Source organism: Clarias gariepinus, chromosome 5, assembly GCF_024256425.1.
Source record: "Clarias gariepinus isolate MV-2021 ecotype Netherlands chromosome 5, CGAR_prim_01v2, whole genome shotgun sequence".
Lineage (NCBI taxonomy): Eukaryota > Metazoa > Chordata > Actinopteri > Siluriformes > Clariidae > Clarias > Clarias gariepinus.
Genome location: NC_071104.1, coordinates 30,726,328 through 30,752,944, shown reverse-complemented (window position 1 = coordinate 30,752,944; position 26,617 = coordinate 30,726,328). Strand labels below are relative to the sequence as shown.

General features: G+C 37.2%; 1 protein-coding gene across 1 annotated transcript in view; it reads right to left on the bottom strand.

Moving 5' to 3' along the window:
* trpm2 (transient receptor potential cation channel, subfamily M, member 2) overlaps positions 1 to 25,784 on the bottom strand; it is a 29,266-nt gene extending 3,482 nt beyond the window's left edge. The window contains exons 1-26 of the mRNA XM_053496615.1: positions 25,574 to 25,784; positions 22,406 to 22,469; positions 22,138 to 22,201; positions 21,409 to 21,506; positions 20,637 to 20,710; positions 20,182 to 20,350; positions 19,890 to 20,070; positions 17,228 to 17,394; positions 16,182 to 16,362; positions 16,022 to 16,083; positions 15,738 to 15,938; positions 15,129 to 15,231; positions 14,583 to 14,695; positions 14,011 to 14,322; positions 13,760 to 13,903; positions 12,842 to 12,974; positions 10,834 to 10,979; positions 10,625 to 10,737; positions 8,785 to 8,889; positions 8,247 to 8,472; positions 6,453 to 6,571; positions 6,165 to 6,303; positions 5,694 to 5,865; positions 5,196 to 5,376; positions 2,623 to 2,804; positions 2,338 to 2,470 (exon numbers count right to left, since the gene is read on the bottom strand). Of these exons, the coding sequence (XP_053352590.1) occupies positions 2,338 to 2,470; positions 2,623 to 2,804; positions 5,196 to 5,376; positions 5,694 to 5,865; positions 6,165 to 6,303; positions 6,453 to 6,571; positions 8,247 to 8,472; positions 8,785 to 8,889; positions 10,625 to 10,737; positions 10,834 to 10,979; positions 12,842 to 12,974; positions 13,760 to 13,903; positions 14,011 to 14,322; positions 14,583 to 14,695; positions 15,129 to 15,231; positions 15,738 to 15,938; positions 16,022 to 16,083; positions 16,182 to 16,362; positions 17,228 to 17,394; positions 19,890 to 20,070; positions 20,182 to 20,350; positions 20,637 to 20,710; positions 21,409 to 21,506; positions 22,138 to 22,201; positions 22,406 to 22,450 (3,563 nt within the window). The 5' untranslated portion in view covers positions 22,451 to 22,469; positions 25,574 to 25,784. The remainder of the gene's footprint in view (positions 1 to 2,337; positions 2,471 to 2,622; positions 2,805 to 5,195; positions 5,377 to 5,693; positions 5,866 to 6,164; positions 6,304 to 6,452; positions 6,572 to 8,246; positions 8,473 to 8,784; positions 8,890 to 10,624; positions 10,738 to 10,833; positions 10,980 to 12,841; positions 12,975 to 13,759; positions 13,904 to 14,010; positions 14,323 to 14,582; positions 14,696 to 15,128; positions 15,232 to 15,737; positions 15,939 to 16,021; positions 16,084 to 16,181; positions 16,363 to 17,227; positions 17,395 to 19,889; positions 20,071 to 20,181; positions 20,351 to 20,636; positions 20,711 to 21,408; positions 21,507 to 22,137; positions 22,202 to 22,405; positions 22,470 to 25,573) is intronic.
* Between the last annotated feature and the right edge of the window lie 833 nt (positions 25,785 to 26,617).

Here is a 26,617-nt window from a genome sequence, read left to right as displayed (position 1 = left end):
CAGAGGCAATTTACAGTATAACACCTTAGAAACAATTACTGGGAAAGTGTTGATTTACATAACAACGTAATTAGATGTACATTTGCTGAAGGTGCTTTCGTGACTGGCTTAGAATGTGAGTTTTCTCAGGTACAGTAGCAGCTCTTACCTCTTTCTAGTACTTTAGATCCTACTGACCTACTCTCACCCATGCTGCAACCGAAAGTTAGTGTAATTTACAATTGTTATAACCCCTGTGATGTGGAGTAATACATATAATTATGTTACTCTTCTGTTGCTCTATGCTCTATGAACACTAGTGAAATGCCAATTGAGTTTTCACCAGACTCCTGGTTGAATCTCGTCCAACCAGATTACTCGGTTGAAACTACCTGTCAGCCAAAAGTTTCAGCTGGACTTCTATAAGTGCCAGGCTTTAATCCTAAAACAATGGGTGCTAGGGTATTCTCTAGAGTGGTGCCAAGGCTCTGGAACAAACTCTCCCTTAACATTCGATACTGTAACTCCATCGTTGAGTTTAAATGAGCTGACAAAACTCATCTTTTAAAATAATCTTATCACCTTTAATGTCTGGTTTATATAACTTTATTTATTTACCTTCTTTTTTTTAAGTAGTTACTTAAATTAGCGACCTCTACTTATCACATATCACTGATTGACTAATTTTAACTTGATCTTATTTAATTTAATTTTATATTATACAGTGGAACCTTGATTTACGAGAATAATTCGTTCCGGAGGCGTCATATCAAACACTGGTAAATCAAAGTGGAATTTCCCCATAAGAAATAATTCAATCCACCCCCCCAAAAAATATATATATAATAAATAAAGAATATAAAGTAAAAATAAAACAAATTAATCTACACTTTACCTTTGAAAAAAGTAAAAAATAAATCTCAACAGATTAGTGTTTCCAGTAGTATTTGTGCACACGCGCTGTGTATGTGTGTGTGTTTTTGTGCGCACGTGCTGTATATGTGGGTGTGTGCATGTGGGTATTCGTGCGTGCACGTGCTGCGTATGTATGTGCGTGTGCGAAGATAATATAAGAGGAGAGGAGAAATGAGCCCCTACCCACTTCCCCCTCTCTCTTACACAGTAATCCTTCCTCCTCTCTTATTTGAGAGGGGGAAGGGGTAGTGTGTGGAATAGCTTACACACACACACACACACACACACACACACACACTAACGGAAAGACTGCCTTATCTGGAAAATTAATCATCTTTAATGACACTCAATTGAGCGTAATTATTTAATTAACCTGCACTTTAACTTTAAAAAGAGTGGCGACAGATCTTTGTTTCCGTTAGAGTGTGTGTGTGTGTGTGTGTGTGTGTGTGTGTGTGTGTGTGTAAGCTATTCCACACACTACCCCTTCCCCCTCTCAAATAAGAGAGGAGGAAGGATTACTGTGTAAGTGTGTTGTGGTCACGTGACGCCGGGTGTCAAAAGAAGATTGCGCACGCGTGATACTTGGTACTTGTCAACCAAGACTTGCTCGTTTTTCAGGTCAAAATTGATCTTAGATTTTTGCTCGCCTTGTGGAACGCTCGCAAACCAAGGTTCCACTGTATTTAATAATGCAGATTAATTGTCTACTATTTTATTTTTAGTGATTATTTTCTCAATTCTCAAAGTGATATTCTCAACCCTTTATTAAATGCTGTTTTTAGTTTCGTACCTTTTACTATGTCCAATAGTCTAAGTCCTTGGGTACTTGAAAGATTTTTGTAAAATATAATATTTATATTTTTTATTACATGTATTATTATTATTATTATTATATAATTTAAAACAAGCACTATCAAATTACTGTGTTATAAGGTAAATTAAACACTCCTAGTAGTAGGAGCACTGCTATAATTAGGAGCAATAACTCTGGAGTGAGGAGAAGAATAGCTCCACTTCATGTGCTGCCACTTCACACCACTAAGTTGTTAATTATTTGCCTAGTAGTACATCCCGTCATGTTTTATTCACCACTTTTCAATCTGTTCTATATGGGCTTTATTAAAACCAGTTCTTTATAGTAAGAGAGGCTGCAATAATGTATTGCTCTATGGTCTTTTTATTCCCTCAGAGTAAAGTGCAGGCTTGTAAACCACAGTCCTATCAATATTATGTGTACATTTTGTTTTAATTCATAATGGGCTTGGGCTTGTTATAATACATTGGGGTTATGGGCATGTATTGTCTTGCAGATAGCAGTAGTTGCTGATGGAACAGGAAATGGGTCGTGACAAGGTTTTGTTCTGGATCATATGAAAGTGTTTCTAGAACAATGCTGAGGATCAAGTACTAAATAAAAGTGTGGTGAGTAACAGACTTTACTTTTCTGCAGTTTCTTCCATGCGGTGCTCCATACTCTGGTTATCGTCCTGTTTTAGAGAAGCCAGATAGTTTTCCTTCATGAACGACTCCCATGACATCAGCTCCTCTTCTTCTTTTTGACTCAGCTCCTTCCCTATATACAACATGTGGGAATTTAGCGAGTTTCAGCATTTGTTTATTTTGAGTGTATACCATTCTAAAGACAGCAGTGTTATAATTGCATGCAGGCATTTTTATATTACTTTTCACCATTCTTTCTAAGTATTTAATAAATTAAACACTTACTGAAGATCTGGTACTTCTGAGGTGCATGTCGCAGGAGCACACATCTGAAGAAGATGTAAATGTGGCTCAGGAGGATGAAGGGTGGAGGTAGAGAGGGGCGACTGTGGTACTCCTTTATCAGTTCATACCGTTGAAACTTCCAGATTATATCTGTGTTCCCTTGCACCTCCTCAAATGTGTAGCTGTGGATCAGAGCAGAGCAATTGTGGCACATGTGCAAAAATTGGGGTGGGAGTAAATAAAAAAATAATTGTAGCAGGAATTCTTTAGGACATCATCTACAAAAACGTAGTCCCATTAAAATAGCTTCCACTCGCTCACTAATTCATTATCTATACCACATATCCTATACAGGGTCAGAGGACTGTGTGTGTGTGTGTGTGTGTGTGTGTGTGTGTGAATCTAAAGTAAGCTCCCCTTTCCCCCTTCTCATCTTACACAGTTATCTTTCCTCCACTCTTTTCACACACGCGCGCGCACACAGCGAAACACTGTTTTATCGGAAAAATAAACAAGAAATCTCTTTAATAACACTTGTTCGAGCGACACACTAACGGAATCATTGCTGTAAAATAAAACAAATGAACCTGCACTTTACCTTTGAAAAGAATCGGAACAGAGCAGTGTTTCTGTGTAGAGAGAAAGAGAAAGAATGTGTGTGTGTCTGTGAAGGCGAACGTAGGAGGGGTCTGTGTGTGTGTGGCACAATGTCCAATTACGCGCGCACGCAAAGAGCAGGCTAAGCTTTGGCTAAGCTTTGAGCAGAAAGAGAAAATGGATCTTTAACCTCTCTAATAAAACTTGCTTTTGCTTTACATGCGCGTTGTACACACACGCATACAGACACAAAATAAAATATGTTTTACGCGCACAAACGAGGTCACCGTTTTATAGTAAACAGTACACGTGTGCATGGATGTTGATTATACCAGTAAGAGACGCGCAATAAGAACCAGCAGGGGAGACAAGTACCCACAATTCCGTTTCCACAAGAGAAAGAAAAAACATTGGCTCAGTTGTAATCATGTGACACTCGGCATCAAAAAAATAAGCCTATGGATAATACATGATACTCGGTACTCGAAAACAAAGTTCATTTTCTAAGTCAAAATTTATTAAAAATCTTTGCTCGTCTTGAAGAACACCCGCAAACCGCGTTACTCGCAATCCGAGGTTTCACTGTACTTACCTGGAGTAAACCTGGGGATAACGTGCAAATGCTACACACGGACCTGTGGCAACCCTGGAGGTACGAGGCCACAGTGCCAATCACTATGCCACTGTGCTACCTTGAAAAATGTCCAGTAAATAAAAAATCCACTGGCACTTTCATATAACTGTTTGGAGGATTCCATGCGTTGGCCAACAGTTTGGAATCCCAGTCATTACATTATACTGTATGGTACATTGTACTAACTGCTGGTTAATACAATTCCAGTAATTGATAATTAACAATTCTTAGGTGAAGAAGTTACAACATGTTGGCCATAAGGCTAAAAACTGAAGAATTAATTAATTAATTAATTTGTAATAATTAAAGCACTGTTAATTAAATTATACATAATTAAAGTCTTGTTTAATTAGCCTTAATGGCCATTTACCATTATCATCTACACGGCTGTCTTTCTCCAAATGCCGTCCCTGCGTTTACAGTACATGTGACTATAGATCATTAGCTCACTTACTTTAAATGCCTCTCTTATACAGTGTGTAGATTTCTCTTCCAGTATTAAAAAAAAAAACAAAAAAAAACCTGCATTTTTTTATGGTCACATAAACCCGGAGCTCTGTATAAAAGGAATTGTGAATTAAACCTACAGTATGCTGTGTTCCCAGTTCCCAGACCAGCTTAGATAGGCCAGCCCATGTCTCACTCTGCTTCTAGCTTTATGTATAGCTAGGGTGGGTTAAACATTTCTTGTTGGTGGTGGTAACCAGATAGGGTACCTTGATTTACTTTGCTCAAGCTATGTAAATGGTTGTGTATACACCATGCTAGTTTATTGTTCTCAAAAATATATATATATACATTTGCCTCTTGTCGGGGATTTTTGGAAATAAGAAATATGTACATCATTAACCTTCTTTTTGTTTTATAACTCAACCTTTAATAGGGCCGTGATTACGGGGTAATCTTAGCTTGGTGTCACCATGTAGCACAGAGTGATGTCAGATCAGTGATCACTCCTTGGTGAATATTGATAATTTATTGTATTTAACATGTGTTTAATAGTTAAAAATCTGACATCAAGTGGAATTCCATTGCACTTTGTCTTCTAAGAGGTAGATTTTTCCACAATCTGATTTGTATGGAATGTAACATAACATTAATTAACACACTGCACTGTAAAATTCTTTCGTAATTTTAACAGTAAAATACCGTATAAATGCTACAGAATTAAACCGTATTTCACAAAACTTGGGATAACCATAGAACTTACAATTCATTTTTTACAGTGTGTACATTTGAATGATCCAACAATATGGCAGACACACTATTCTAATGACACAAAGCAAGACATGCATCATACATATAACTACACTGGTATTACAGTTGTAGTACTGGTACTCACTTGAAGATGGCAATTAGGAGGTTGAGGAGCAAGATGTTGGCAAATAGAAGATAAACACACAGCATGATGATGGTCAGCCAATCGGGAAATGCTGGGGTGTTGTCACTATTCAGCATCGGACACTTGGGCTTTAGAGGATCAGTGGCATTTATACTGCAACTGTTTAGGTCAAATTGGGTGTCTGGATCACACAAACACAGAGAGATTATTCATTTTTGAAACTCCGCTTTTAATCATTTTCAACGGATGTACTCACTCACTTACTCATTCACTCATCATCTATACCGCTTTATCCTGTATTCAGGGTCGCAGGGGGCTTGGAGCCTATCCCAGGAGACTCAGGGGACAAGACGGGGTACATCCCCAATCCATCGCAGGGCACATACACTCACTCACACACTCATTCACATACTAAGGGCAATTTGGGAATGCCTGTTAGCCTAAGCCCTTCCACAAACCAAGTCATTCACTTGTCAATACAATCAATAAATTCCTTACTGTCCACATTGCCAGGCAGGTTGCCAAATATGATGAGGTAGGGTTCATAGACAGCACCACGTATAAGCCAGTTAATTCGATTCTCATTGTCAATCAGGATGCCCTGTGTGGCCACTCCATAGGCGACCACCCAGATACTGAGCAGGAACAGGAAGAAAAACATATCCATCATCTAGAGAGAGAAAAAGATAAAAGGTATGAAGGTAAAGAAATTGTAATACAGTAATAGTAAATCAATTACTCTACTTTACCATGTACTGTATGTGTATCCATAAATGTTGTTTTATATTTAAAGTACATCATGGGTTTTGTATGAGAAGCAGATGAGCAAACTTTTATGGAGTTTTTAATACTTTTGCATCTGCATTATCCTTTTAAGTCTATATACTGTATGGACTTCTGTTATCGCTGCTTTGTTACAATAAAAACACTTAACCGGTAAAATCACACTAAACTTTATTGTATTCTCACCATTCTCCTGACAATGATGATCTTTGGTCCTAAGGTCTTGCTGATGGTGAAGATGGCCATCAAGCGCAAACTGAATACAATAAAATCTATACAGAGAAAGACTTTCCCCACATAGAACACTGTACTCGAAGACTGGAGCCTGGAGGAGAGACGAGGGGTCTCATTAAGTATGAATGTAACCTAAACCTATGAACTGACATGAGCATATCTAATAAAACTATTTAACAAAATGCAAAAGAAAAACATGTAGATAATTATGTAATTGCTTTTAGTTTCTGTAAAGCTGACCTGCAAGCCAGGCCGACGATAAAGAGTGATATCGACAACATGTCCAAAATGTTCCATAAGTCTTTAATATAAACGCTCATTTTTTTCCAAAGTGTGAATCCATCAAAATCATAAAAGATCTAAGCAGAAGGAGAGATTAAAACAAGTAAGCCACATCCCGTATTAATACACATGTATTTATTCATTATATCGGCTTTATTTTGGTCAGCGTTATGATGGATCTACATTCTATCCTGGGAGCACTAGACCAAAGGCAGAAAAAATTCATAGCAGGGACCACTGCAGTGCATACCAGAACCAGTATCAGTTATGATGCTACTATAAAACCCTAATCTCTACAAGGACATATCTACTAGAATGTTTTTAAAATCTAATTTGTTATATAGTATATACTATATGGCTGAAAGTATGAGGGCACCTGATTATTAAAGTTGTTTGCTATTATGACAATCTCCACTCCATCTCAAAAGGCTTTCGACTAGATTTTGAACCGCGGCTGTGGGGATTTGTGCTAATTTAGTCATAAAAGCACAAGGGGAGGCAAGGAGTCCAAGTGTGCAGTTGACATTCCAACTCATCAGTGTTCAGTCCAGCTGAGATCAGGGCTCTCTGCAGGCCACTTGAGCTCTTCCACTACAAACTGGGCAAACCATGTCTTTATGGCTCTTGTTTTCTTTGTTTTGTTTCGCACAGAAGCATTGTCTTAATAAAACAGATTTCAGACAGTCCACTTTGTTTTAATGAATAAAGTCTAAATGTAAATAGAAATTATATAGGATACAAGATATTCTAGGTGACTTCTAGCTTTATGGCAACATTTTTGGGAAAGGTCAGCATAGTATAGTACTGTATAGTACTGTGCAAAAGACTTGAGCCAGCCATCATTCCTTCATATTTTGCTTTTGAATAGTCACATTTTCTTGTGTTTTAATGTAGTCTGGGGAAATAGTTCCCCATAGTTCATGAAGAGCTTTTTGGCTCTCATTTTTAACACAACTGTGGCTCTCCTTTCCGGTCCGGTCCCTGACCAGTTTTAGAGGAATGTTTTTGGTTTGTTAAACCACACAGTGACCTATAATTCATTTAAGCATAAAAACATCAAACTTTAGGCAAAAATCATTGAGAAACCATGATGATCAGACCAGCGATTACTATACTGAAAGCTAAGTGGTTGGAACAGACAAGAGGGGGAACTTATTTCAAATGTCTCTTTAGAAACTTTGCAGCCTGTCACAGTAAAACATTTGTTTCCAATTTAATCTACAACATTTAATTTAATGTAATTTTAATATAAAGAAATGAGGGGTGACTCAAGAATTTTGCACAGTACTGTACGTGTATGATGGACAGGTTTAGACAAACGTTTAGCCATAAAGTGCATAATTTCAATATCAGTTTCAAAAGATAAGTAGATAACCTCACAAATTGAAACCTGTTCTTATAAGAACATAAGTCACACCTGTCATGGTAAATCATGTTTAATCTTTTAAATTGTCAAGCTTAAATTTGGTATAGTAATAATGAAACTGATCCTCGTTTTTTCCCCATTTCTTTTAAACAAAATTTTTAATTTTTTTAATAACCTAATAGTACCAAGGTTAGATATTTTGCAAACCATTCTGGCATTTATTGAATAAATATTATTATATTATATTGATTGTTACAGTACTGTATATTATATTATATTATATTATATTATATTATATTATATTATATTATATTATAATGATGGATAAACACTGTGCTGTATATGCATCATTTGATTCATTGAACTTTCTCCAAAGTCTCTCTTACCTGTCTGAATTCCTCAAACATGAGTGAAGTAAGCCAAATATACAAGAGCAATTCCTTCCAAGATGGCGTAGGCTGGAAGTCCGTCATCAAGACCAGAGCATAGAGAAACAGGAAGCCAAAGTAAGACAGGATGCTCCAGTAGAACTTCACCTGAGGACACGTGTACAGACCCTGTAATCGCTTCCAGCAGTTTAATGGATGCACAGACTTCCTACCAGACTGGGCGCTGTTTTTGGAATAACACAATTATTTTTTTTTAGACAAAGGATATAAATAAGCATTTTGCTGGTGGTTAATGAGTATTTAAGGTATATATGCATCCTGTACCTACATATATACACACTTTATATACACATATATAACACACATACATACACATACACATATATAAGAACAGGAGGAGGAATTTACAGTGCTTTAAAAAAATATTTACCCTCTTCCGTAATTTTATTAAATTTTTTACGTATTTGCCATATATAAATCTTTTTAACTACTTTACCACAAAAACATGATCCAAGCTATTAACATATTATTTTACCGAACAGTTTTCTTTCTTTCGATATTAGACATCCCAGTCACTGAATCCATAACCAGCTTTTCCTCTTCTGTTCTCTTTGCTTCCCTGCGGATGACCTCATCACGCCTAAAAGTGACAAACGAACACAGATCTATCAACATCATTATATATAAATGATGCGTGATAATATCTGTTTAATTTATAAATATAACAAAATCTTATTCCTAGCTCTCACCATACAAGTTTCTTATGAGCATGAATATACCACCATCATTCTAAACGAAACACCGCCACATTGTGGCTGATCTTTGCAGTGACAGTTTATACAGTATTTGTGTAAATGAAGGCTTTTTATTTAGTGACTTACTATACGTTAAACTAATATTATTACAGTGTACAATGTATTATACACTGCGTGCCCAAAAGTATGCGAAAACCTGACCATAACACCCATATGAGCTTGTTTTCAGCAAAGCTCACAATTGTATAGAATGTCTTTGTATGTTGTAGCTTAATTTTTCTTCATTAGAACCATGTTCCAGCATGAAAAAGCTCCTGCACAGCTCCTTGAAGTCATAGCCTGTCAAAATGAATGTGGAAGAACAATTGGCCTGATCCCTTAATCTTTGAGATGAACAAAGGCGAAAAACCGTGCCTGAGCTTAATAATACACATGAATAATGAATTTAGTAAAATTGCTTTCCCAGGACAACAGAGGTCAACAGCAAAGGCAAATTTCACCTGAAATGAGACGTTTAATAAACAAATATGGGTGTGATAATCAGGTGATAAACAAACCTTTGGACTGCTTTACCTCTGTAACAGACTCTCATGCACTTAACGACTAAACATGCGTTCCCTCATTCTTATAACCTGTACTTTCTCTGCACAACGCATATTGTGAAATTCACATACCTGTCCATATATTGTCTCATCTACTCAATTAACATCACCAAGGTAATTTGTATATAAATGTAAAAATGTACAGAACTGTCCAAAATTCTTAAGCTACCCCTTGTTTCTTCTCATTAATGATATGGATGCAATTAAAGAAATGGGAACAAATGTTTACCTGCAAGGCACTTAAAGATAGAATTGAACAAAATGGTCGTTTATTACAACCTCCTCAGCAACTTCATTTCCCCTCTCGTCTCTCTTCCCTTTCCCACTCAGCATGTAAAATCACCAGTGTACTAGTGCACTGGCCTGGTCATCTGTCATCATCTGCACCTGTTTCTCACTGGTTCATCCCTTGAGTTAGATTTTTTTTAATGTTTGAATGATTCAAAGATCACTATGTGGCTTAACAAAAAAAAAGCATTCATCTGAAATTGCTCAGGTACAGGGTAGAGGTACAGGGACTGGACTGAAATGGGAATGCTCATCTCATTCAGTATAGGCAGAAGTAGCTCATTGGTTAAGGTGTTGAACAACTGCTGGCACAAACCATAGCAGCACCAAGTTGCCACTGTCGGGTCCTTGAGCAAGGCCTTCAAATGCTCACATATACAGTAAATGTAAGTTGGATGTAAATGTAAATGCAAAATATTCCAAAATATTCAAGAAAGTCTGGCCCTTAGAAAGCACAGTATGGAGAAATAATGGGTGGAGCAAGAATTACAGCATTTCTTTCACTTCTTTTATTTAAGAAGCACAGTATTATGCAAGACTTTTGCACAATACTGTTTTTCTTTCGATTTTCTTTTATTCAAGATAACCTTCGACCACGTTTATATTTACGCAGTTTTATATTTACAGTTATATTTAACTTGGCTATGATGAACTAGCTTGGCCATGATAGGCTAAAATACATTGATATACTATAGTTTTATGTAGAGAACGTGGTGTAATTTGGTGTTACCTATAGACCAGAAATCCAGTGTAGATAAGGGGAAAGAAAAACATGCAGAGCAGCACCTTCCACTGTGGATTTTCCACTGCTAATTTACCGCACCAGATCTGAGTCAAGAAAGCCTGAGAAAACAAGATCTCAACCACTTTGTACTGTATATAATATAATGCTTTCCAAATGCAATAATTTAGTTTTTGTTGAGTATATGAAGTGTTTACCTGGACACCTGAGTGAGCTATGAAGCTCTTGTCATGGGCCTCCAGAGCGAGACAGATACTGGTTGTTCTGCCCCATGATGGAGAAACACGGGTCAGCAGTTTCTGTGCTCGCTCCTTGTCACAGCGATGACACTCACTAAACACACCTGTAGTTGCAAACAGGAATGTATTACAGTAAAGCTAAAATACAGTAGAGATGCTCATGTTTGAAATTACTGTGTTTTTAAATTTTAATATAAGTGAGTGAATAACATGACGCCATAAGCTCCTATTTTGTTTTTCTTAGTCTTTTTGGGTCAAAGTGAAAGTTACCAGCTTGTTTGAAATTGTGCATTAGGTCAAATTTGAAGCCAGAGTCTGGGTAGAGTGGACCCTGGAACCAGAGCACGTACACTAGATGGACCATGTCGGACCATGTCGGCATACATACAGTATATAAAAGAAAGGTTTTGTCTGTATGTTGGTCAGAACTCTTTTATTGATATCCTTACATTTCCTATCTTGGAGGACTTAAAACCAAATGTGCTTCATCATGATCCCTTCTTTCTTTCAGGGGAGGTTGTTTAATAAATGATGTAACTGTACTACAGCCAGTCAAGAAAGCCTTAAAGACATTATCCATACATGTTTTCATTAAATTTTCAAATATATCTATATTGTGTTGAATATCTCTTTACTTTCCATGGAAGTATGAGTATTCGCCATTTATTTACACAGCTAACAGTGTGCCTGTAACACACTGAATTATAATTAATTGCAGGAAATGATAAGGGTGCTCCAGAAACAGGGTCATCAGTTTTTCACAATAAATAAATCTCAATAAATAAATAAATTCATAAATAAAAATTGCTGGTGACTGGTACAATTTAAAGCCAGGATCCAGCACAGTTTGGTGATTCTTTTGCTCAAACGTAGCTGTAGTGAGTAGTGAGTGTGTTAATGTGCTGGTGAATCACAAACTGTGGTGGACGATGGCCTTCCAGTAAAGGAGATAACTACCCTGCTTTAAAGTGTTAATTGTATATTCTATCTTGTGATTGTGTGGCTAATTGTGTGCTACCCAGCATTAAAGAAAGCATGGCATCGCAGACCACCAGCGCAGGAAAAGATGTAAATAAATAAAAAATTGAGGTATAGTTCCAACTGAATAGGTCAGTGCTATCTCAGGTCAGGGATAGCTCAGTGGTTAAGGACATTGGACTATGGTTTGGAAGATCCCAGGTTCAAATCCTATGACTACCAAGTTGCCCCTGTTGGGCCCTGGAGCACGACCCTTTGAAAACGGGTTTTCAATTAGTTGATTTCCCGGTTACCAATTGGCTCAGCTGGTACGCTGACTGATTCTCCAAAGTTTGACCCTCGCTTTTGCATTCCGACCGCGCTCTCATTTAACGTTGCGATCATTCATCTGCGCCTGTAATCATCTCGTTCTGCTCCACCTTATGACAGAATCATTTTCAATCAAGGGCCATCCGTACAGTCAGTGGGTTATAATAAGGTTATAATCATCTACAAGTATTTAGGTGAGAAAGCATTCCTGAAAAGCATTGTGGAGTCCAACCAGACCTGCGTTTGAATGTACAATTATGCAGAATATTAAATTTTTGCTGTTTTTTTTTAAAAGCCAGAAGAATTTGCTGCTGAATCTATTATTGCTAAAATAACAGATAAAGACTTAAGTCATGTTTTGCAAAATTATTGGTTTGCATTGGTTATCTCAACATGGTGAAGAACATCAAAGGCCAACATTATTATACTCAGAGGAGATTTAATCAAATATTAATTAGCTGACTCTTTTTGTTTATTTGTTGTCATATTGCTAACTTTTTAACCGAGCTCAGTCAATATTGTCAATTAAAGGGTTAATACTGGAGTAAAACTGTATTGCAACAAAAAATAAAAATTAAAAAATAATAATAATAGTTAATAAATTGTCATTAAAGGTGGCAGTATTTATGAAACTAGTTGTTATATACTGTAGTTATGTGGTGTGTACATTTCACTATACCAATGGCTTGCTTTTCATAGTGATCAGCGAGCTCTCTCATCGATTCAGCCTCTTCCCCATTATCTCCTTCATCCTTTGCAAGCTTCTTTAGTATTTTACTGGCAGCCAGGGCAGCCGCAATACAATCACGGCACTGCTCACACACAAACACACACACACTTTAGTCATTAGAGGTTTCATGCTAGTTCCTGGACCTTAATAAGATTACACCCATAATAATTTAGGTTAAGTTGCACAGGGTCTAAAAAGCTCCACTGGCAATGATCTCAAACCTTTTGTTTCAGCTGAGCAATCATGTCTACTTTGTCAGATTTATATTTGAAGATCATTTTTAAAAAAATGTTTAAAAAATTAAATGACAAAAAATGTATGGGATTAGATCAGTTTTGTTAGAGGCATTTATATGCATGCTAATGCAGTTCTAATTCTCATCTATAGCATAGAAAAGTTGCCACTGTAAGGCCAGGCTTCTTATAGGTCTGTGAGCTTCTTCTGCTCTTTCCTGTAGGAAAAATAATTTAATTTTAATAATTTAACTTTACTTTGCCCCACTTTGTCTCCCATTTTTCACAGAATGGGACCACTGGCCCCCATATATTCTGGAGCTCATGTGTGTGAGGCGTATCTCATTTTAAATCTAAGACTTTGACTTAGTATTGGAATATTTCCCAAGATTAATCAAAAAAAGATTTACTTTACTTATAAAAAGAAACAGGCTTATTTATGCACTTAATACTCGGTCACGGCTCCTTTGGCACAAATTACTGCATCAATGTGGCATGACATGGATGCGATCAGCCTGTGGGTAAAGCAGAACCTTTTTCTGGCCATCACCAAATGTGAAATTAAAAAGTAAGTCCATGACATTAGTTTCAACATGCTGTAGATATGTTTGGTAGGGAGAACTAATGTTATAACCTGTTCCCAAATGATCTGTGCCAGGTCTTTCTGATTCTGCAGCACACTCCAAAGGAACAGATCTCTGCCGGGATCATGCACTGTGGCTAAGACCTTCTCCTTCCCTGAGCAGGGCAGCTCTTGAATCTGGCTTTTGGGTGTGGTCTGTAAAGTCAAAAAGAAAGGTGTTGTATCTCACTATCTGCTAAAGCCCTCACATTACATGGTATATAGTGAGAGATGTAAGCCTCTGGGGTCTCATTCATACTCACTGGAGAATCCATGTCATCACTGAATATCTCTATTTTGTGAACAGGTAGTTGGTAGACTGGTTGACTGAAGGCACCAAGCAGGCGCCGCACTTCAGCACTCACATGGCTTATTGAAATTCTTTTGATTCCCTGTGCTCGGTTGGCCAGTTTGCGCAAAAAAACGCAGCTGGGAATTTGTTTATACAGGTTACACAGTGTATCTTCTTTTTCAAGAAACTGGATGATGCATAGCCCGTTCTCCAGCAGCAAACGCACAAACTCAGCCTTATGGCTCACCAAGGCAGAGAACATGGCCTGGTGCAGATCACAAGACTAAGAGGAAGGAATAAATGGAATAGTTACCCTAATTTTCACTAAATAACAATTTTTTAAACACTAAATAATATGTCTGGTTAATGTTTTTATCTGAAGTACATTGACATTTTTTTTTGTCATAAATTCAATACTTAATATCACTTTTTTTTAAATTACACAATAGTTATACAAATAAATTTCTATAGTATGGTTTTATTGTGAATTACTCTTCTTTTATTGAGAATTCAATAGTGCTGGGAAATAAATATTCATCAGACCTTCCATTTGCTTTCTTCAGTGAAGATGTCACGCTCTGCAATGTCCACCCGGTTCCAGGCCACAGCCAGCTGCAGCTGTCTCTCTCTGCTCACACTGTCACTGCACTGCGGGGCTGAGGAGATAAAACTAGTTTTACTCTTCTATTGTTCATTAATTACTAACAGAAAATTAAAAAAACATAATTAAATAAAACCCTTGACAGAAAAAAAAGAATTGGGAAAGCTGGAAAAAGTCTTCTAAAGTATAAGCGCCATCCATCATCAAATCCTTGGATCCTATAGAACGAGGATCAATAATTTTATGTAATTTCAAAAAACCATGCCACAGACAGCATCAAGCCTGCAGATGATAGACTAAATCCATAGCCACTAATGGAAGTATAAAACCGCACCAGGATCTTTTGTCGAATTGTCGAATAACAATTAGGGCAGGCTCTTCTTGATAGTTACAGTATGATGTCGTCTGTGTCTTTCCAGTATTTCCAAGTATTTCCAGTTAATGAAGGGCGTCTTAAATAATAATGTGGAAATGAGATGAAACTGCACCTTTCAGAAAAGCTTGGAGAATGGCTACATCCAAATCATTGTTTTTCTCCTCATCAATTCGGAAAACTGTCAACAGCTGTGGCTTTTGGATAATGTCCTGAATCTGTGCAAAATACAGTATAATTACATATTAAGGAAGTCACATATTAAAAGTTATTTTGTTGCTAATGTTTTCATATAAATTGTAAAATGCCACACCTCCAAGGTAAATTATAACTCAATTTAAATATATTTTCCACAACAATAAAAAAAAAAAAATTACTGTCTAAGGGCACAGTGGCTTAGTGTTTAGCACTGTCACCTTGCACCTCCCGGTTCTCGGTTCGATTCCTATTTCAGGTCTGTGCATATAGTTTGCATATTCTCCCTGTGCTTGGTTGATTTCCACTGGGTACTCCAGTCCCCTCCCACAGTCTAAAGCCATGCAGATTAGGCTAATTGGCATTTACAAATTGCCTTTAATGTATTGGCACCCTGTCCTAGTATCCCCTAGTATCCTGAGATAGGCTCCAGGCCCCACGCTACCCTGTATACAGGATAAAGCGGTAAAGACACTGAGTGAGTGAGTAAGTGAGTGAGTAAGGACAGAATTATTTTTTTTGTTCCAACCTTTTTGGTCCACTCCTCGACTTTCCCTTTAGAAAATGTTTCATACTCTTCTGCAAAAAACTTTTTCATCAGTCGTTGGATGAGCCCTATTGTGACCTCGGACAAATGCAGGCCAGCCACGTTGGCGATGACATCAGCTAAACGCCCAGAACCTTCCAGAACAACACATGGAGTGCTGTTTATTATGGCATTGTAGATTGTCTGTAGGAAGTGAAATATGGCTTTAGAGAAAAATGGCCATTACATTTTGGATTATAATATTAAAAACATGAATTTCATCTCACATTTAGGGTTCCAGGGCCACCTTCCAGTACCACGCACACAACTGGAATCTTCAGTTCACTCTCTAGTAAGAATGATTATCAGGCCATTAAGCAAAACTGCTATAACACTACTAGAAATGGTATTTAAAGATTGTAACCTTTTACAGAAGTGCAACCTCACCACTGTTTTCTAGAGGTTGTTCTGAGATCAGTTTTTCCAGTCGTCCACGGAGTTCAATCTCAGCTCCATATTTCCCAGATGTTCCATCATCCACCAGCAGGAAGTGAGAGTGATTAACATCTAGGCAGGATAGTCTGCCCTGATCATGTTCATCCAGATAGTAATGAGCAGGAAACCTACCCTGGAAAGAAAATGCAGGAGACAGACAGAAAATTAAGGGAGGCACATAATCAAATCAGGATTGGTCAAGATTAAGTTACTGTCTGTATTGAATTTTGCAGTTTCAGTGCTTGTTGTTGGGTGAACTGGAATTTTATCCTGGATGTATTTTTGCTTTGCCTCCAGTTTTCCCATGATAGTCTTTCTGATCTGAATGAAGTGCTTAATGAAGATTTAGGTGATTTAAAACATATTTCCGCCATAACATTAAAACCACCTGCCTAATATTGTGTGTGTCCCATTGGGCCAACAGCTCTGAATTAAAAAAAAAAAAAAAAAAACTTTGCATACCGGGAACATCCCACAAGACCTAAGGTTTTGGAAATACTTTGACCCCCATGTTTAGCCACTACAATTTAGCCCTTGTCACAGTCGCTAAAATCTTTACATCTGCCTATTTTTATGCTTGTAACATATCATTTTTGAGTTGTGCTGCTGCTTTCTAATATATCCCACCTATTAACAGGTGCTATTATAAATACATAACCCATGTTATTTATTTCTGTTGTTTTAATGTTACAGTATGGCTGATTGATGTATTTTATAGAACTTATATTACCAGCAACCAGATAAAGTAATTATCAAAATTAAATATTGTGCTACAAAAATAAAAACAAAACATCATGAAAAAACTAAAACACTAGATGAATTGAACATGTTCCCTATGGAGAATAAATGCATAGAATCTTCAGACAGCCAGTCATTCGAGCTCAGGGTCTAAATAACTAACTGTGTGTGAACTGACCACTATAACTATTGTATTGCACCACCATGTTAAATAGCTCAGAAAAAGAGAAACTGAATAAAGGATTTGAAGATATAATTACATCTGAGTGAACCAGAGACTGGCGATTGTGGATGACCCCCCATGTGGCCACTCCAATAGCCACAATCTGCCCCCCTACAGCATTACTGCTTAGGTTGTAGTCCCGTACTGCTCTCCCAACATGTTTCATCACACCTGTGTGTGTTCCTCCTGTCAGGATCCATGCACCTGAAACAGACAAATTTGAAATGCTTTGCTGTAATTACTACTGAAATCATAAAGACTGACCTATGTGCATTCCAGGATATCTCATAATATTCTCATTAAAATATGCTTGCACCACACACTGGGTTGCCTTTGACTTACAGTGCACAGATATAGAATCTGTGGATGATCTGTAACAACAAGTAGTATGTAGGAATTTTCATAAAATACTGTAAAAACATAAGCAAGAGGTTTCTTGAACAGCCAAGCTTCGTCTCAGAAAAGAGTAGGGTAAGGTAGTAATAATAATTGACATATGACTATTCATATATCCTAGGTGTGTGTGTGTGTGTGTGTGTGTGTAAGAGTGGAGGGGGTATGGTTTAGCCCAGTTGTCACTGCCAGGCTAACTCACGCATAAATGTAACCTGTTATCTTACACACAGTTGAACAAGAAAGTGACTATGCTGATTAATTGCTGGATATCTTGAGAACTGTTAGTTCCAGAGCATTTTATCTATCACTTTCATAGCCACGAAATGGTATGACCAATCTTTAAATATTTATTTTATTATTGATTTTTCCAAAGTAGTTGAGGCCGTTTGATAAGTCCTGTTGTCGCATTGTCACTTTGTTGATCTTGTTTGCACATTTGCATGAGCACTTTATGTTGTCTCTTTGTTTACGTAGATAGCTCCCTGTTAACTTAAAATGTCAATCTGTCTTGTCCCAGCTAGTTAGGTCTCTAAGTGAGCTAGTTAGTTTTTTGTTAATTTATGTTGTTATGTCAATCTGTCTTTTCTCAGCTAGCCAGCTAATTAGGCTTCTTAGTTAGCTACGTAGTTAGGCGGCACAGTGGTGTAGGAGTTAGCACTGTCACCTTGCACCTCCAGAGTCCGGGTTCGATTCCCAGCCAGGCTCGATTCCCGTCTCTGTGTGCATGGAGTTTGCATGTTCTCCCTGTGCTTGGTGGGTTTCCTCCGGGGACTCCGGTTTCTTTCCATAGTCCAAGATATGCAGGTTAGGCTAATTGGCGTTCCCGAATTGCACGTACTGTGTGAATGAGTGTGTGTATGTGTGTGTCCTGTGATGGATTGGCACTCTGTCCAGGGTGTACCCTGCTTCGTGCCCTAAGCCTCCTGGGATAGGCTCCAGGTCCCCACGACCATGAGTACAGGATAAAGCGGTATAGAAGATGAGTGAGTGAGATGAGTAAGTTGTTTAGTTAGTTTCTGTCTTGACTTGACAGGATGAGTCGCGTTTTCAGATCAGCCAAACAAGCGAACTAGGAGCTGTCGGAGCAAATGGGTTCAGGACCCAAACGAATCCTTGTCACTTAAAAAAAAACAGTGCTTTTTTGCTGAGGTTAAAAACATTCATGTGTGTACAATGCCTTGCAAAAGTATTCATACCACTTGAACTTTTCCACATTTTATCCTGTTACAACCATAAACATAAATGCATTTTATTGTGATTTTATGTGATAGATAAACACAAGGAGGCACATATTTATGTAAAAGAAAAATTATAAATAGTAAAAAAAATTCTGCTCCCTTTACTTTGATACCCCTAAATAAAATCCTGTAAAACCAACTGCTGTCAGAAGTCCTGCTTAGTAAATAAAATCGATCTGTGTGTAATTTAATATCAGTATAAATACAGCTGTTCTGTAAAGCTCTCAGAAGTTTGTTAGAGAACATGATTGAACAAATAGCACCATGAAGCCCGAGGCATAACAGACAGGTCAGAAATAAAGTTGTGAAGAAGTTTAAAGCAGGGTTAGGTTAAAATTTTTTCCCAAGCTTTGAACAACTGCAAACCTACCAAGAGATGGTCGTCCACTTAAACTGACAGAATGCGCGAGGAGAGCATTAATCAGACAAGAGAGAAGCAGCCAAGAGGCCCATGGTAATTCTGGAGGAGCTGCAGAGATCCACAGCTCAAAAGGGAGAATCTGTCCACAGAACAATTATTGGCCGTGCATTTCACAAATCTGGCCTTTATGGAAAAGTGGGATGAAGAAAGTCATAGTTGAAAAAAAGCCATAAAAAGTCCCATTTGCAGTTTGCGACAAGCCAACAAATCCATGTGGAACTGCCAACAAACTTATTTTGAATACACAGAACAGTTGAATTTATACTGAGATCCTGGATTGCACATAAACCAATCTTTAAATATTTATTTTATTATTTATTTTTCCAAAGTAGTTGAAGCCGTTTGACATGTCATGTTATCACATTGTCACTTCGCATTTGCATATGCACTTTAGGTTTTGTATAAAAACAAAAGATGTGCCACTTTGTGTTGGTCTATCACAAAAAATCCCACTGTGGTTGTAAAGTGATAAAGTCCAAAACATCAGTCTAATTCCTTAGATAAGCTATTCGAATGTCAAAAAGGTTTTGGGCCAAAGTTTTTGTATGCCTGAGTTTGTCCCTACTGAGAAGGAACCAGCAACTTCCAAATGAATGACAATTTCCTGTTCTGTTACTCTTGAGCAGCCTTCAAAGAGTTTGTACCTGTGGTTTGGGCCACTTTAATGAGTCCTCTACGAAACTTGTTCCTCAAGACCGTCTTTATGTGGAAGTTTTTGGCTCCTCCTGTCACTGATATTAACAAGTTAGGGGGCTGCAGCTGCCACTGCTTAGTCATCAGTTCATACAGTTTCTGCTCAGACGTACCGGAGGATACACGGACAAACTGTTCTCACACAAAAACAAACATGATCAAGAATACATTGAAATGTTTTCATATTAATTAAAGGGAGCATCAGCATCTTTCTTTTTACATAAAAATACAGTTCCCATTTACTTTGCCTGGTTTCTGTCCAATTCCTCCAAAGCTTATGTCTCCAAATGCGTCAGTAGCAACCTCCTTCATGTGCTTTTGTATGTCATATACCTGTCCCTTGTAGTCCTCTGGCTTGATGGCCTCTTCAATATGAACATCCTTTGGATAGCCACACTCACAGATCCCTTCTCTATATGCAAAAACCCACATAGACATAGATGTTCCTAGTCAAAATCCGACAAACATTTCATAATAGTCAAAACTTGATCTATTAGAACAACAGCTAAACTTTAGATGAAGACAAAATGAATACAGTCACATTGATAGTGACAGAATTATTTAACTACTACAAGTACACATTGAAATAAACCTAGCCTCATATACTGTAATATCTTATTTCTCTAACTAGACCGGACTGGCTTGACTCAGCAGAAAACACAAGGTCGGAGTAAGAATGCATATTTGCTGATGTATACCTGGGACCTTCTACATAGAAGCAGCACTGTTTTTTCTTGATGTTGCTTTTAATCCAGGTGGTGAAAGAGCATCGCTGGAAAGAGGGAGAGAGAGAAAGATATCTGGTTTTAGCCACACACACAGCTAGAGCCTTCACTCCGTTATCCATCGACATACTCATGCAGACGCAGGGACATTTACACACACTAGAGTAAATTAAAAAGACACACTGCAGCAGAGGGTGTGCAGCAGAGCTCGTGCTCTAAGTCACAACACCGATGACGTCACTACAACGAGACGCTAGAGCAGCCAAGTGCTGCCGGGAAAGATGCTGCTCAGGATGTGAGAGCTCCATTAGTGTCTCGAGTCAATAAGATTAAACTTTCTAAATGGATAAAACACTTAGCTCAGTTAAAATGGGTTCTTTTACATTTCACCCAACGAGATCTAATTTATAAACCATTCTCATAAATCATAGCAGTGTTAGACTTGGTTTTGAAGATTTTAGCATTTAAAAACCAAAACGATAAGGTTTCTTCGTCCAAATCCTTTGACTGATCAAATCGTAGACAGGGTGCCAATCTATCACAGGGCAAACACACACGCTCATTCAATTTTGAGAATGCTATTAGCCTAAGCTGCATGTTTTTGTGGGAGGAAACCCATCAAGTACAACATCAAAGAGAACATGCAAACAGTTTTGGACAGCTTTATATATATATATATATATTCAACATCACATATTATTAAGCATTTAAAAACACATATCCAAATATAGAATGGTTGTCTCACCTCGTTTATTTGTGACAGCATTGTGTCAATTTCTACATTTGGTAACTGCAGGGGATCCATATATCTTGGGTGTACTTTACTCTGTCTTCGAGGCATTTCTGTTAAGATATTGACAGAAATTTGGATGACATGCGATATCAACATCTGGACCATACATAAGTATATGGCACTAAATAAAAGCTATTGAGGGTGCATGCAAAAAAAATTAATTTGCAAAAGCCACTAAATACATGTATATTTAAAGAATTTCATCTAAAATATCAAAAATTAATCTTCCACTTATTTTTGCCCACACATTTTGGCGGCTAGCAGGTGTGAATCGTCTCATCTCATTCAACACAATTTCATATTGAAAGTCAAATCTTTTGCACAGTGTATATTTAAATCAGTCAGTGACCAAAGCAGTGTAAACAATCACAGTCTTAAAATGAAATTCTCACTCTCCGTTGTCACCCAGAGGAGGATGGAATTTTATTTACAGTTTAGTTTTATGCAAGCCCCATGCCAAATCAAAGATTTTTCCTTTTCTACTTTCTTCACTTTGGATTAGATTAGATATTATTCAGCCTTATTGTCGCTTGGCAAAGTGCATGTACAAAGCCAAAAAAATGCAGATCTGAAAAGCTGTTTTAAAGGAAAGTCTTTTGGTCCAAAGTGCAAAGCAATCTCAGCCCAGTTCAGCTCCCGATCAGCATTACCACAAACAATGAGGAAAGAAATTCTACTTACTGTACATTTTTTGTTCTCCGTCCTGCTGCAGCGTCAAAGGAATGCTGTTCACAAAGCTGTTGATCTATTAAAATACACCACAATGATAACAGCATTACTTCATGTCTACATCAGTGCTGCAATCTGCAAACAGTCCTGTCTCCTCCCACCAGTTTCATCTCTTAATGTGCACTCATACTGTACATCTTGACTATTGATTTACAAACCTTGATTCCTCTACTGTACCAACCTTAAACTTGTCAAAATAAACTGGAGAAATTTGACATACCTTTTTCCTAGGCAACATGTTTTTTTTGCCTCTGAAGTAAAACATTTTCCGCAGAAGGAGAAATCTTTAATGAAAAAAATAAAAAATAAAAATGAGTTTTTTTTTGTTTTTTTTTTGCATCTTACCTCCTTTTGGCCTGCAAAACCAGGTATAAGTGTCACAGTAGTGTTGGCATTTGTGCCCTCTCCCATTTTCTCATTAACTGTGTTCAGATCCGAGCTCATTATTTGAGGTATATGAATTTGTAATAAATAATGAATTAAATAAAAAATAATGGGTAGCAGCTTAAGCGCTGGATCTGGCGTCAGACTTCAATTGTGTGTAAGGTTTCTAAAACTGTTTGTCTTTCCTTCACACCTGAATCAGTAGTCACGGTGATGGTTGCTGAGTGATACTTAAACTTCTGTACAGTTCGCACGGGATTAGTCTTATCTGGGGACCTCGTGTAATTTAAGAAATAACCACACACCTCTGAGTTTCGTGTGTCGCATTCGCACGGGATAAGCGAAGTTTGCGATTTTACTCGAATTTACTGACTTTGGTGTCTCTTAAGAGTGTGTTGCGATGAAAATTCTTTCTGCAATTCTTTCTGCAATTCTTTCTGCATTTGTTTTTGCTTTCTGCTTTTGTTTTTCTGATGGTTTCCAGCTTTATCTTACTAAAATATATTGTTGTATGATGTATAGCGATATGACCCAGCAGCCAAGGTCATACGTTCGATGTTCGTTTGATATTCAGCTTTTGCCGCCTCTCTACATGCATGCCACAGAAAGGTTTGGAACGAATATTGGGTCTTGTGATATATTCACCTATTGACCTATTTGCCTTGTATATATTTCAAGTAGGAACTGTCACATTTCGATATGTTTAAAGTCGATATAAACAAAAATATGTGTTCTGGGAGGCGCGTAACCCCATTAACGGCGGAGCTGCGCTGCGCGTGCTTAGGGACCGTGTAAAAATTACATGCACTCTCTGAAAACGTAGAGAACTGCAAGTACGTCAATTATTACGGGATATTGGCAGATGTCACGTACACAGCTGAAGTGTATGCATAATCATTTTTTTTATACAATAATCAATAAAACAACAAATCTATTGCACTTTCCCCCACAATTCCTCTTGTGATGTCTCTCCCTTTCCTAGCTGCATGTCACAAGAACCATTTTCCACAGTTAAACCCCTTTATTTACAGTTATATTCATGCATTGCAATTTTACTTAACTATTGCCACAATAATCAATTAAACAACAAATCCATTGCATGGGATTAAAACACAGACAACCTCCGCTATTAGTACAAATCACACGAGGTCCCCATACTAATCCCGTGCGAATAAGACATTTGTGTTAAGTTTTTTGTGATTCAGCTACAGTAAGTGTCAAGCAGTACTCAACCTGTTCGGATGAACTTGTGTGTCAAAATCACTGTAAAAGGTAAATGAATGGACCTTGGGTCAGTATAAAGTGCTTTGTGCTCTGATTCTCATGAGACTATGTCTTGTAGGGATTTACCTACAATTCTGACAAGTGCTTTGAATTCTCATAGACAAAGCGTTGTCTAATCCAATCTTTCCTATAATTTACATTTAGGCATTAAGGAGATGCCCTTATTCAGAGCGACTTACATTTTTATCTCATTATACAGTACATCCGAGCAGGTGAGGGTTAAGGGCACCCTCCGGACCGTAGCCCAATGCCTTTACTACTGAAATTGTTTATATTATTATAAATAAATATAATAATAATGCATCTATATAAATAAAAAATAGGTTTGTTTGTACATTAGTCACAACTCTCTCTTTCAGTAACAGCTTTGTATTTCATACATTGAAATCTCCAAAACCATTCTCAGAAAAAATTCTGTCTGTATGTCTGTGTAGCTGAATGTCTGCCCAGCCCAGTTTGTCACAGTATCACACAAAACTGGCTGGACAGAATTTAAAGAAACTTGTTGTTAGGTATTTGCCTGAAGTTAAATCTGAGCTATGAATGAAATCAAAATGTTGATTAGAAGAGACGTGATGTTCCAGATTACTAATAAAAAGCACTAATGTGAAGCGGCACTATGAGATAAAACCCCAGCAGTCTGAGGTGAGGGCATTAAAAATACTTAAACTGAGCACCCAGTGTTATGCGCTAGAATGGCCCCCTGGCACGGATTAACCCCCCTATAATTGCTATAAAAATACACATTACCTCTTAAAAGTTTGGGATCACTTACAAATTTTTTTGTTTTTGTTTAGTGATTTATTTTCTACATTTTACAACAATACTTGGGATTTCAAAACTATATAATAAAACGTGGAATTATTTAATTATGTAACAACAGCAACAGTGGTAGTGTATGTGACAACACAATTTTATCACAGAATACTGGCTGGACAGAATTTATTAACCCTTTTGCAGCACTTAGAAATCTTAGTTACTTAGTTATGTGTCAGATTTATTAATCTGCTTTAAAACAAGATACTAATAAGAAGCTCAATGTAAACAAACACCTGCATCAGTAGATATTAATTAGAAACGCTCAACTGAAATAACAGTGCTGAAGAGGTACTGTATAAGTGCATTTAAATGCACTGGAGCTGTTTTAAGACAAAACTTAATCTTTATCCGATTTAATTTTTTGATTTCTCATCTGTGATTAATCTCTGAAAACTTAATCTCTGATTGTCAAACAGGGAGTGTATTTGTGTATTTCAACATTAAATTTCTTTGTTTAATAAGTTAGGCAGAGAGTTTTGCTGTACAAAAAGACATACATACTGTCTTGTATTTATTTACCAGGAGGCATTTTTTTTGTCGCTTTCTCGTTTATTACGAATACAGTGGAACAGTACACAGTACCGTGTGCTCTCTTGCACACACATCACATAACAGTGTCTACTCTTCTTTGCTGGTGCCTGCAGATATATATGTAACCCACTGAGGCCCCCTAGCGGGAGGATAATATAACACATTAACAGTACACAATACCCTGACACATACGCATGTGGGTTTCAACGTAAAATAATATCACTGATTACATTAAAGCTGATCAGCTTACTTTTTTGGCCTAAAAATAACTATTTCTACAAAAGTTCTACAAACTCTTTTCCTGTCAATGATGGGTACAAACACTAGTATAATGTATCTGCAAGAGCATATGACAGTAAGTAAATCTTACCTTCTGCTTTCTGCTTCTTCAAAGTTTAGACATAAGGTTTCACTGCTGCCTTACAGTAGCTAAGTGTATGTATTTTAAGTATTTTAAAGTATTTTAAGGTATAAAATTCATAACTTATTATACTGGAGCCGTGATCAAGCTGTCTGCTTCACGTCTGAAATGCTGTCCTCCCAGAAACTCTTTTAATGGCCCAAACATGTAGAAATGGTGCTGTCAGGACTCTACAGGAAATGTGGCAATAACTCTTAGCTAAGTTCTTGTAATGTGGAAGAAGTGTTCATAATGATTGCGTGTGCACTTTCCACAGACAGATGTGTCCCTTTTACAAATTGGAGACAAGTTGTCCAATGATTTTCAAGGATGAGGCGTTCCATTCACTGAATGTTCACAGGAACGTCATACACAGACGTATGGACGTATGGACTTAAAAACATTAAATACTGTCATTGAAGTCTTCTGTATTTGTCAATCAGTTTTAACCTTCATTCACAAGATGAACAGGCAACTAAATGCATTAGAAACATTTTGCACAACATTTATTGCGGACATTCCTTATACATTTATACACAAGTAGACACACTCCCACAATCGTGTGTGTATGGGTTTATACATGTAGGCATATGTGTGTATGTGCATATGTAGATATATGTATATATATGTATGTATATATATATAGACGTGTATATGTGTGTATATTCTGTATGTGTATATATGTATACTTATACTCACCTTTTTTATTATTATTATTATTTTTTAATAACACTTGCACAATATTTATACTACTGTATTATCCATATGTATATTTATTCTTATAATTGTTCACCACTATTGCTTGTGTAGCTTGCACATAAGAATTTCACTCACATGTACGGTACCAGTGTACCAGTAACGTGATGTGACAATAAAAGCGACTTGACTTGACTTGACTTGACATAACTATGCACAGAAAGAAAGTATTAGAGAGCAGTATCCGGTGTCCTCTGCTGGGTAGTTTGAAAATCACACAGACATAAAAATATTGTTTCTGTTTCAATAACTAATAGT